We start from the raw sequence: 12,994 nt of genomic DNA, 5'->3' as shown, positions 1-12,994 counted from the left end.
TTCTATGGAAACAAACTTAGATTTATCACATATTATGAAATTCTCAGATAGTGAGCCTAGCAGAATTCAATCTGTGTAACTCATCTCATAAGGATTAGGCCTTTTAAGTTAAGAATTTACCTTTGTGGCATGGTTTTTGCCAAACTAGTGAATAGCATAAGTAGATTTGCTTATAAGGAGAATAGTGGTAGGAATGTTTATTTCCTCATATTAACTTACATATTAAGGACTCTATTCCGTAAATTTTTGGAACTGAAAAACCTTGAGGGTCATCTAGTCTAATACCCTCACTTTATGTTTGAGAAAAGTGAAGTCTAGGGAAGGTTATTTGTCATTCATATCAAGTTAGTTAAGATTAAAACTTAGCTGTTCTACCCACAGAATGGGGGGAAATATTTACAAATCATGCATCTGATAAGGGATTAATATTCAGAATATATGACCGTGTGAATATATGGCCAGAATTCTTACATCTCAACAAAAAAGCAACTACCCATTTAAAAAGGAGCAAAGGACTTCTCCAAAGAAGATATACAATGGCCAATAAGCACATGAAAACGTGCTCAACATCACTAGTCAGTTATTAAGAAAATGCAAATAAGAACCATGGTGAGGTGCTACTTCACACCTATTAAGATAGCTATAGTCAAAAGACAGACAATTGTGCTCGCTTCAGCAGCACATATACAAAAGACAGACAATAATAACACATTAGTGAGGATGTCAAGAAATTGAAATCTTGTTCATTGCTGGTAGGAATACAAAATAGGGCAGTTGCACTGGAAAATAGTATGGCAGTCCCTCAAAAAGTTAAACATAGAATTATATGATCCAGCAATTCAACTTCTAGGTATATATTACAAAAGAATTGAAATCAGGGGGCACCTGGGTGGCTCTGCGGGTGAGCGTCTGCCTTCAGCTCAGGTCCTGACCCCAGGGTCCTGGGATCGAGTCCCACATCGGGCTCTCCATAGGGAGCCTGCTTCTCCTCTGCCTAGGTTTCTGCCTCTCTCTGTGTTTCTCTCGTGAATAAATAAATAAAATCTTAAAAAAAAAAAAAAAAACTGGAAGTAGGGACTTAAACTGATACTTGCACAGTCATGTTCATAGCATTATTCATAATAGCCAAAAGGTGGAGCAACAATACTTAGTACATACATAGAGTGACATACTATTCAACCTTAAAAAGGAAGAAAACTCTGACCCCTGCTACAACACGGATGAAGCAATTATTGTATGTTTCCGTTTACATGAGGTATCTAGAGTAGTCAAATTCATAGAGACAGAAAATAAAATGGTGGTTGCCAGAGGCTGGGTCAGGGGAGGAATGAGTTAGTGTTTAACGAGTGCAGAATTTCATTTGGGAAAGTTGAAAAAGTTCTTGAAATGGATGGTAGGGATGGTTGCCCAATAATGTGAATGTACTTAATGCCACAGAACCGTACACTTAAAAATGGCTAAAATGGTAAGCTTTACATTACGTATATTTTGCCGCAATAAAAAAAAAATTTTTTTCATGAGTATTCTAGCTCCAAATAGTAAGAATTTGTCATTAATTTATACTGTTTTTTCTGGAGTGTCCAATTGAGTGGGATAATAGTGTATGCTTTTAGAAAACCACAGCTCATATTCTTCTGATTTAAAAGTTGTAGCAAAATATGTCTTTCTTCTCCTTTCTTTTGATGTAGTAAATAAGCCAAGAAGATTTGTTTTTCTCTTACTGAATAGAGAAATAGAGAGGAAAAAATTCTATTATAACCCTTCAAAAGTAAAGTTTTGATTTTGTTTCTCTTCCCCACCCGCCACCCCCATTACATTGAAGTTGGTGTCATAACATTGAAGTTAAAAGATATCTTGAAGGTGAAAGAGATGCTATAAGGTAAGTTAAAGATTACAAAGATTTGTTTGGGCAGGAGATAGAGAGGAAGCAGGATGTAAGTGTGCCATTCCTTTAAAAATGATCTTGCAAATCTTCAGTGATTCCAAGAGGTAGAACATCTTGCCTTCATACAACTTTTTTCTCAGTCTAACGATGAGAGTTTCTAAAGAATAAGAATTATGAATATAAATATGGTGCATTATTCTTGGCAGAAGAAACAAATAACAAAAGTATTGTATTTTGGAATGTTTGCTTTTTTAAAAATTTGAATCCTTTTCCAGGTTTTTCTTAGCTCTGTTTTTCCCTTTTATTATAGAAAATTTTAAACTATCCAAAAGTATAAAGAATCGTATAAGACTTGACATTCCTGTCACTCAACTTCAGTGATTATCAAATCATGGCTTTTTTTTTCTTCATTCTTTTTGAGATTAGCTGTATTCTGATTTCTGTAGTAAAGTATGCTATCCTAGGTGATAACAGATGTATTTCATCTGTAAATCTCTCCTTGGTTCTACTGAATACACCATCCATAAAAATCAGAAGGTTAGAGGAGATTATCTGTTTCTTTGATTTTTATATACATCCTGTCCCAAATCTAGAAATGATAGCACTCTAATCTTATTAGGTTGAATATAACCAATTTCATATGATTCAACTCTGCAGTTGGAAAACTCATGTGGAACAGTAGTTCTCTACCTGAGGTATACATCAGAATAATTTTGGAAACTTTTAAAAAATACTCAGGCATAGGGGTGCCTGACTGGCTTAGTCAGTAGAACATGTGACCCTTAATGCTGGGGTCATGAGTTTGGGCCCCTCACTGGGTGTAGAGACTACTTAAAAATTAAAAAAAAAAAAAAAAATTAGAAAAAAAATACCCTGTCCTTACCTACCAAATCTAATTTCTCTATCATTGGCATGTGTGTCTCCCCAAAATTCCCCTCAGGTGACTCTGGTATAAGATCTGCTCTCTCAGGCGGACCTGGCTGGCTCAGTCAGTTAAGCATCCTACTCTTGATTTTGGCTCAGGTCATGATCTCAAGGTTGTGAGATCAAACATCTGTGTTGGACTCCCATGGGGTATGGAGCCTGCTTAGGGTTTTTTCTCTCCCGCTCCCTATTTAGAAAAAAAAAAAAATCTGCTGTCTCAGTCACTTCCCCTTGGCTGCTTGTCCCTGCCTCAGGGACAGGCCACATCCCACAGTCTATGCTGCGCATGTGTGAGCACTAGAACAGATCCTCACATACCAGATGAATTTGGATCTACATTTCTATATGAATTAACTTGTCACAGAATCAATATGGCCTGGTGTCTCTAATTTAAAGAAAATCTGTTCTTCTACTGCCCTCTCTCCTCCCAAGTCATTTCTGCCTTAAGATCACCCTTAATAAAGCATATCTTTTTTTTTTTTTAACCATGACCCAAAAGGGGTTTTATTGCACAATTGGAAAACCAGTTTCATATCTTTTCTGTCTTATCCTGAGTTGTGTGGTTGGGCTCTCCATTACTCTGTTTTCCATAGAAGCCCAGGGAGGAATCTCCTCTTCTGCCCAGAGCTACCAGATTTTCCCTTAAATGGGAAAGATACTAAGTACTGTCTACTGTCTTGATAATGTATTCTGAGCTCTTCAAGTAAACATGTAAGCCCAAGAGCCCTCTGTTTTTTAAGAGTGCCTTGTTGGGGTGCCTATAGGGCTCAGGGGGAGAGCATGGGACTCTTGATCTTGGGGTTGTGAGTTAAAGCCCCATTTTGGGCATAGAGCTTACCTTTAAAAATTAAAAAATAAGCATGCCTGGGTGGCTCAGTGGTTGAGCGCCTGCCTTCAGCCCGGGGCGTGATCTTGGAGTCCCGGGATCGAGTCTCTCGTTGGGCTCCCTGCATGAAGCCTGCTTCTCTCTCTCTGCCTATGTCTCTGCCTCTCTCTTGTGTCTCTCATGAATAAGTAAAATCTTTTTTAAAAAATTAAAAAACAATAAGGAAATTCCATCCAAAAAAAAAAGAGTGCCTTTTTAATTTCTTTTGTGGCTTCTCGTAGCACTATGGTAATACCCAGTCACTCAGATTCAGTCTTCCTTTATTTGTTTAAACTAACAGTTACTTGTCATTGTTATGATTTCTAACTGGTTTTTATGTTTGATTGTTATGTTGTTTTGTTTTAGCTATCCAAGAGAATCCAACAAATTAATAGACCTTCCAGAGGATTATAGCAGCCTCATTAATCAAGCATCTAATTTCTCGTAAGTTCTGATATTCCAGTGTTAAGCATTTCTTATCACTGGAAGCACTCACTGCTTTATACAGATTTTAAGGGATTTTATTATCGTTCCATTTGGGGGGGGGGTCAGGGAATTATGATGTCAGTAGTGTTTTATACTGCCTGTCTTGTAATGACACCATTCCAGCATGCTTCAGCATAAGGTATAGGAAACGGGGTGATGGGTGACAAAGTTGATTCATTACAGGTTATCTAAATAGCACTTTAATAAGAACCCTTTAGTAATATTTGTATATGTTTGACATAGAAACAGCATAAGGAATAATCAGTAGTGTAAAAATTGAACATTTCCTTGGCAATTGAAGCTGCCTTGTGTACCTCTACTCTGGTGTGTCCTCTTCTTCCCCTGCAGAGATCCACTATTCAACACAGAATATCAAGCTTCCTATGCATTTATAGGCTAGCAACAAATGCTTATATTACCAAGCAGCATATATTATTATTTTGTATGTTTTAAACTTAAAAATGGCATTCTCTATTATACATATTCTATAATTTCTCATATTCAGTACTATTTGTAAGATTTTTTTATACATCCAATATACATAACTGTTAATTCACCAGTTTTCACTTTGTGTAGTATTTTATCACAAGAGCAGAATTTACATTTTTTTATCTTACTGATTTTATTTACCTCTTTTCCAGATGTTGATTAAATATTTCCAGTACATGTTGTTTGTGTGAGATGTTCCCAGTTTTAGAACCAAATTTGGCCCATAGGACACAGGCATCTTCAGCTCTGCTTGATATTACAGAACTTTTTCCAGGGTGGCTTTACCACTGTCAGCTCTTTAGCCATTCCTTTTTAGAGCAATGACTTGAGCTTTTTTTTTGTCCCATGGAGATGCCCCAAATCAGGTGGTGATAAGAGCAGAGCCCCCACTCTGTGCCTTGTGTGTGGAACTCTGCTGTGCTCCCAGAGCTACTGCTGTCAGACTGAACTGGAAGGGGAAGATGTGGGAGCCTGCACAGCTCACACCTACTCCTGTGGTTCTGGGGTGGGCATCTTCCTCAGGTAAGGCTCTGACGAGAGCTTTTTCCTTTGCATCTGCCGCTTTGCACCTGCTGTGGTATATACATGTTGAGGGATGGCACAAGAAGCTACTACGTTACAAAGAATTTTGAGGGCAGCCCCCATGGCGCAGCGGTTTAGCACCGCCTGCAGCCGAGGGCATGATCCTGGAGACCCTGGATCGAGTCCCACGTCAGGCTCTCTGTATGATGCCTGCTTCTCCCTCTGCCTGTGTCTCTGCCTCTCTCTCTCTGTCTCTATGAATAAATAAATAAAATCTTTAAAAAAAAAAACAAAGAATTTTGAGACTGCTGTTCTGTGTTTGTTCATTCAAGGAACATGGAAGCCTTGTCTCTTCATCTCTCATATTTGGATCCTACTCTCTTTGCCTCTTCCATTGTCATTCTTCCCACCTCCATGACAGTCCAATTCTCCTTTCTTTGTGCCTCATCCTAATGTGAAACTTCCACTTGTCCTTGATTTACTGCCCAAACCCAGTCAAAATTCCTTCTTTTGCCATATCCTTATGGTTTGGGATCCATACATATCACTGCCTGATGTATATAACCTTGACACTTGAACAATATGAGTTGGAACTACATGCAAGTCCACTCATACACATTTTTTTCAATAAATACAGTTTAGTACTGCAAATGTATTTTCCTTTTGAGTTTCTTAATAACACTTTCTTTTCTCTAGCTTGCTTTATTGTAAATACAGTACATAATACATACAACATACGAAATGTGTGTTAATTGTCTATGTTACAAAGTAGAGCTTCCAGTCAACAGTGAGCTATTAATAGTTGAGTTTTGAGGGAGTCCAAAGTTATAGCAGGTATTCAACTGCACGGGTAGTGGGGAGGGGTCCTCATGCCTAACTGCCATGTTGTTCTAAGGTCAACTATGGTTGTATATATTGGACAACATACAGCAAATACTTAGTGACTACTGTGTACTGGGCTTTGAGAATGTAGTAGTCAACAAAACAGACAAAAATCTCTGCCTTTGTGGAACTCATTTTCTAGCATGAGAGATAAAAAATAATAAGGCTGATAATTTAGAAAGTGATACACTTGGAGGAGAAAAAATAAAGCAGGGAGAAGAATATGAAATGGCAGATGGGGAGTTGGATTTTAGTTAGGGAACCAAGAAGGTGCCTTTGAATAAACACTGAAAGAAGTAGGGAGAACACTCTAGGCAGGAAACAGCAATTATAAAATTGTTGGGGAATGTGCTTGCCATGTTCAGGAAACAGTAATGAGGCTTGTGTTGCTGGAGTGGTGTATACAGGAGAGTCCTAGGGCCTGCTGTGTCCTGGTGACATTTCTGAGTGAGATGGAACTCAGTTCAGGGTTTGAAGGAGGGAGGTGACATGAATTTCAGCTCCCTTGAGGCATAAATTAGATCTGTATCTTAGGTAACTTAGTCCCCTGGTGCCTGACAATATCTTGTATATGACAGGTTCTCTATAAATGTTGAGTTGAGCTGGAATATTAATACCCAAAAAAGGCCAGGCAAACCTCTCAAAGGGATCGGGAGACATGTTTTTTAATAACCCTTTAAAGAAATAAAAATGTCTCTTGTCTGGCATATTTCAAAATTCTTTCAGTCATGTACAGTACTGCTTTGTGTTTCAAATCAACCTAATTCAGAATGTTTTTGTACATTTTTTTTAAATGAGCAGTTCGCACATAATAGTGGTTAAAGTATCAGTATCTATGTTTAAAAGTTAACTATCTGGGGCAGCCCCAGTGGCGCAGCGGTTTGGCGCCGCCTGCAGACCAGGGCGTGATCCTGGAGACCCTGGATCGAGTCCCACGTCGGGCTCTCTGTATGATGCCTGCTTCTTCCTCTGCCTGTGTCTCTGCCTCTCCCTCTCTCTGTCTCTATGAATAAATAAATAAAATCTTAAAAAAAAAAAAAGTTAACTATCTCTCTTACACTTAATAGTTTTTTAAATGCCAGTATTACATGAGCCACTGATTCCTAATCTAAAATATTCCTCTTCCTCACTATATTGATTTACAATGCAATCATTATTGGGTATAATACAATCATTTTAGTTATTTTTAAAATTTGGGCAGATGTGTTGATACTTCAAGTATCTCTGCTATAAAGGCTGTTTCTTCTAACACTGGGGTTGTTTATTTTTTATAAGACTTCAGTCCATTAGGAACTGAATCCAAACATTGGTTACTAATCTGTACTGTATAAATGGTCTCTCTACAGAGTGCGGGAATGTCAGGTGCTATTTTTAGCTGGCAAAACCAAAGGCTGTTTTTATTCTCCTCCTTACCTTGATGACTATGGGGAAACTGACCAGGGACTCAGGTAAGAGCCCATCCTAGGGCACTGGGTTGGCTGATCCTGGGCCTCTAGAGCCTTCAGTACACTGATCAGTCCTAGTGATCAGGGAGTCTGCTTGTCCCTCTGCCCCTCCCCCACTTGTACTCTCTCTCTTTTTCTTTTTCTTTCTAAAATAAATAAATAAGAATGTCATGAGGGCAATCAGGACAGATAAGGGAAATGATAAGAGAAAAGCAAGTTTTTTCCCATTTGTCACTCCAGAGAACCATTGAAGTAGCCTGTTGTGACTTGTATGACTTTGTAAGAGGAGACCCAGTGTTGTTCAGAAGTTATAAAAGAGCAAATATTAATTGATAAGAGATGTGTTTGGGGCATCTGGCTGGCTCAGTCAGTAGAGCATAAAACTTTTGATCTCAGGGTCATGCGTTTAAGCCCCACATTGGGCATAAAGCCTACTTGAAAAAAAGAGAGACGTGCTTATGTTATTAACAAGAATCTGAGGGCAGCCTGAGTGGCTCAGCGGTTTAGCGCCACCTTCAGTCCAGGGCGTGATCCTGGAGACCGTGGGGTCAAGTCCCATGTTGGGCTCCCTGCATGGAGCCTGCTTCTCCCTCTGCCTGTGTCTCTGCCTCTCTCCCCCTCTCTCTCTGTGTCTCTCACGAATAAATAAATAAAATCTTTAAAAAAAAAAATCTGAGGACAAAGATGTAGAACATATAGAGCAATACAACAGTATTTGAGGCTTAATCACTTCTACTCTGGTTGCTTCTATTATATCATGAGAAAAATGCTAACAACAGTTCCCTCAAGCACTATTAACTTCTTCTAGACCATCTCTTTGCCCAGAGGAGGTGAAAGTCTTAACCTAGGTAAAACCATCCAGCCTTGGGAAGCAGAAAATTAAGAACTGGAAACCAAGGCAAGATAAGTAGAAGGCTGCCCCAGGGGCTTGGCTACAAGGTTATGCACGTAATGCCACCTGGTGATGGTTCTTCCATTGCCCTGAGGAATGTGGGCTCTTAGGACGAAGAGCCCTGGTTAGAGAGTAAGAGGATTGTGTGTGCTCTGAATCAGGAACAAAGGCCACCAGCATGAACTCATCAAAACTTCTATGGTTAAATTAGACCCAGATGTTATTCACAATTGCCTGCCTTGCTTACTAGACTTTATGGCTAAAAAACAGCACCATGGGAAACATTTTTACCTCTGCAGTTCTCTTTCCATCTCCCCTGCCTCCTTCAGTCTTACTTTTTACCAACAAAGTGGATAATGAATAGGTAGTTGTAGCCTCTCCACCCAGACCCTCCTGCTCAACCCTAGCCTCTCTTCCCTCACCGTAATCTGAGTAAGTGTAGCTCCTATACATTTTCCTCTTCTTTTCAGTACTTACTCCCTTCAGCTGCTCCTAGCCAGCCTTCAGAGCTAATGTGTTAATAGCCACAGTCTCATACCAAACAGGAATTTTGCAGAGGATCTTAAACCAGTAACTTGTAACTGTTCCTAAAAGTTGGGGTATAATAGATGAATAAAAAGAATGCATCCTGAATGACATGCGTCTTCCTTCTAGACGGGGAAATCCTTTACATTTGTGCAAAGAGCGATTTAAGAAGATTCAGAAGCTTTGGCACCAGCACAGTATCACGGAGGAAATTGGACATGCACAGGAAGCAAATCAGACACTGGTTGGCATCGACTGGCAACATTTATAGTTACTTCACTACCAAAAACATAAACTTGGATTTTTGTAACCCAGTTGGCTTTTCAGGAAAGAATAGGAAATAAATTCTACTGAATTTGGAAATAAATTCTATATTTAAGCTTTTCTTCCCAGTTTTGTTTTCATAGTTTCTGGCTCCAGGGACTGATGAAAATCATCTTCCATCAGTGGATTTTCTTGCACCGTTTGCTGTGTCCCTCAATATAACTGCTTGAGTTTTAGAATTCAGCGAGGAACTTCTCTTCCCAGGCTGGGCACAGCCCCTTTGTGGGCGTCTAACCGCTTTGACTGTTCCCAGTAGTCTGAGCCATGTTATGTTACTGATCACAAGGCACTCCAGGCCTGAAGCTGATTCGACAGCAGCAGGAAACAGTCTCTGTGGTCTGTTGGGGTCACATTTCCTGGTCCCTTTCAGTGACTCTCAACACTGGGACTAGGTCGCTGTCCCCTCTGCTGACAGGACCCTACCTCTAAGAGCAAAGCAGTGGATTTTGAAAGTGGCTATCCCTGTCTCCATTGGCTATGAGCAGGTTGGGGCACATGTGCAGGAAGAGCCTGTGGGATGGAGAGAGCCTGGTTGCTTCATATGCTGGGTGGTTTTCAGGGCTATAAAAGTTGGATTTGTGGGGGGAGGGGGGCAAGACTTTTGGCTTTGAGAAAAAAACTCATTTTAAAGGGCTTTTTGAAAACTTAGACTATCCTAATTTTTCAGACAATATATTCCCATTTCTAAGACTAAACCAAGCGATTGTATGCATCTAGAATCAAACTAGAAGAAAAAAATGAGAATTCAGTGTTTTGAGGTTCCCCTACCCTTTCTAGCATTTCCTGGAATAGACGAATTACTGTTTACCTGCTGGCTCACTTAGTACATTCCTGGGACAGCTTTTGGGCCCAGGGTTTTTATTATTTTTAAGCATTATTGTTCTTACTAAGAGGTGCCTTCCTAGAATGATAGCCGCTTAGTAGAATAGGTTTTAACTGTTACATACCACATAGCCACTCTCATTTGATGTATGTGTGCTGAGAGCTTGAATACAGAGAGTACTTGCAGATTTAGTGGAGGAATAAATTCTGAGCCTCTCTAAGGTAGGGCTAAGGGACAAATGAATAATAAGAGACTTTTGGATTTTTTTAGCCAATGCAAGTAAACCTTTCACTCAATTTTCTTGAACTGCATCTGTAAGTTCTGTTCCATTCAGCTTTGTATACACTGCAGTAAACCCAGGAGGAAGGTCAGAAATCCAGACTTCAGGCTAAAATAAAGAGGGATACAGAAGCCACATCCACTGCTTCCTCTCTAAGGTAGTGTGTGACAGGACCCCCTCTTCTGAAACCCTTCTTGCTTGGGACTGGCTCACCATCTGAGAGGAGGACCAACAGGAAGAAAATCCAAATTAGAACACAGCATTCTTCCCCCTTTATCTGGCCTTTCTTCCATTCATAAGAACTGGGGCTGTGGATGGCATAATGATTTTAATGTTTATTTTGGTCTTTGTCGCATCCCCGTTCCTTTAGCATTTAAGCCCAGCTTCTTTTGGCTTTTCTCCATATGTTCCCCCAAGCTTGAATTTAAAATAGGACCGGGTTTCTCCCTCTGTAAATGAATTATAAACATTTCCACCAAATCATAACAATACTGTGGCTTTCAGGAATGACTTTACAGAAGTCCATTGTTAGCAGAGGGTGTCCCTGGATTTCATTCTCTGAAAATGACAGAGTCTGAGAGAAGATGAACTTACATGAAATAGCAACACATGCACCCTTTTATCTTCTAGTGTGTGCATAATTAAGCTAATTGTCATCCTTGCCAATGATTTATGATTTGTTCCGCATGTATTCTGTTTATTGTAGAAATGTTTATATAACATGCTTTCCATATCAGGGAAAATCATATCTGTTTAATAAATTGGCTATAACTTTAATATCTGTGGACAACTTGTAAAATTTGGAATGTATCATATGTAAAAAGTTTAAAGATATCCAAATAAATGCTTTAGGTGTTGACATTACTTTGGATCTGCCTACATTGTTTAAAATGCCATAAAAATGTCCCCCATGTCACCTTGCTACAAATAAAGTAGGACATCTGTATTAGCTTGAAAATTAAGATGCTTATATTATTAGTGTCAATTATGGCCATTAGCGAAACCATCCTGACCTTCCCAGAGAAAGCTGGATCATCATTTCAGCTGATTAAGCTTCATATTCATTGGCTATGACAGCTCATGACCTTTCTGAACCATTTTGGACCTCAAATCGCTGGGGAAAACAGCACTTGGAGTCTCTCCTAGCAACAAGACCTGTCTCCAAGTTTATACTCTTCTTGATTGTTCTTCCCTGGTAATCTCCAGATCCTTGTTCTTACACACTCCCCAGATATTCTCTGCTTATGGGAGACATGTAGGAAGGAAACTCTATCCTTTATTTGCAGGAGAGTCATTGCCTATAAGAGCTCTGCTGTGCTTTTCAAAAATCTTCTTAAAATGGAAGATGTAAACTAAGAAAGCAAGGTTTCCATATGCTTTCCCTGTTTCCTGGCCTTTAATGCTGCTCCCACTTATTCCCTTCCCTGGTCCAAATGTCAGCAGTGCTAAGACTCATTAAGCCTTCTGACACTCTGTTCTGTCCTTACTCTTGCTTTTTAAAGTCAGGTTTATTAGGGTTTTTTTTTTTTTTCACATAGTAAGATTCACCCTTTTTAGTGGACAATTTTATGCATGTTAACAAATGCATAGAGTTGGTTCACAACCACTACAATCAAATAGAACAGTTCTATATCCCCACAAAGCTGCCTCATGCTCATTTGTGGTCATCATCTTCCCCCATCCTGACCCCGGGCAACCATTAACCTTTCTGTCCCTTTGTTTTGACTCTTCCAGAATGTTATATAAATATATATCACATGTAGCCTTTTGAGCCTGGCTTCTCTAAGAAGACTAATGCATTGGAGAGTCACCTGTGTTCCTTTTGGTTGCTGAGCCGCGTTCTATTGTGCAGGTGTTTATACAGTTATCAGGTGTGAAGGACACTTGGAAGGTTTTTGGTGATTATGATAAAAGTTAAAACATTAATGCACAGATTTTTGTGTGGACCTATGTTTCTATTCCCCTTGGGTAAATAGCTAGGAGCTGTCCCTTTATCTTAACCGACTGTATACCATCTGTACAACATTCTCTAACTTTGCTGTTTATACTCTTCCTCTGTTTGAGAGGACAAAGCATACCATCAGGAATCAAGGACTGGTGTTTCTTCTCTGCAGGCCAGTCTCCTGTCCACTGAAGACCAGGAAGGCCCTCTCTCCCTGATTTACATACTGCCAACCCCCACTGCCACATTCCTATTCCTAACACACTGTGCTGCTGGCTGGCTGCACTGTCATCAGGAGCCATGTTCTTAATGTAGTAGCAGGTCAGAGGCCCTAATTGTCTTCTCCCTACCACCCCCCACCCCCACCCAGCTCCTGGCTAAGCTGCAAACCTGCTGGCCTAGCATTACAGGTGCCCGGACTAGGAGGGGCAGGGAAGCATGCGGGAGCAAGCACCTAATCTTATTAACCTGTATTGAGGTTACTTGGGGTTTATTTGCTGATGGCTCAGTCCTAGGCTTGAAAGCGTTGCAAAGCTATGGGTTCTTAAACTGAAACCACAGATTCTAGCATATTTGTCTTCAAAAATGTTCAAAATAAGCAGCTAGGACCTACTTCTTCAATATGGAATGTTTTAAAAGTGTAAAAGGCCTAAGGTACTGCCTTTACCTCTTACCATACTCCAGGGCTAGGCCTGCCGGACTTGAAAACC

The 12,994-nt window shown here is 39.9% G+C and overlaps 1 protein-coding gene across 7 annotated transcripts in view; it reads left to right on the top strand.

Annotated features, from left to right (window-relative positions):
• The window catches only part of UBR2 (ubiquitin protein ligase E3 component n-recognin 2), a 126,318-nt gene extending 115,112 nt beyond the window's left edge, over window positions 1–11,206 (top strand). For 6 of the 7 annotated variants that reach the window (XM_077903988.1, XM_077903986.1, XM_077903987.1 and 3 more), the window contains 5 exons: window positions 1,823–1,879; window positions 4,041–4,118; window positions 5,001–5,171; window positions 7,400–7,501; window positions 9,045–11,206. In XM_077903988.1, coding sequence (XP_077760114.1) covers window positions 1,823–1,879; window positions 4,041–4,118; window positions 5,001–5,171; window positions 7,400–7,501; window positions 9,045–9,186 — 550 coding nt within the window. In that variant the 3' untranslated portion in view covers window positions 9,187–11,206. Of the gene's footprint in view, window positions 1–1,822; window positions 1,880–4,040; window positions 4,119–4,801; window positions 4,972–5,000; window positions 5,172–7,399; window positions 7,502–9,044 lie in introns of those variants that run through there. The other variant, XM_077903990.1, reaches the window with a different exon arrangement.
• Window positions 11,207–12,994: the final 1,788 nt, after the last annotated feature.

Source organism: Canis aureus, chromosome 7 (assembly GCF_053574225.1).
Source record: "Canis aureus isolate CA01 chromosome 7, VMU_Caureus_v.1.0, whole genome shotgun sequence".
Taxonomy (NCBI): domain Eukaryota; kingdom Metazoa; phylum Chordata; class Mammalia; order Carnivora; family Canidae; genus Canis; species Canis aureus.
The sequence above is the reverse complement of the archived record's forward strand: the minus strand, read 5'-3'. Positions and strand labels throughout refer to the sequence as shown.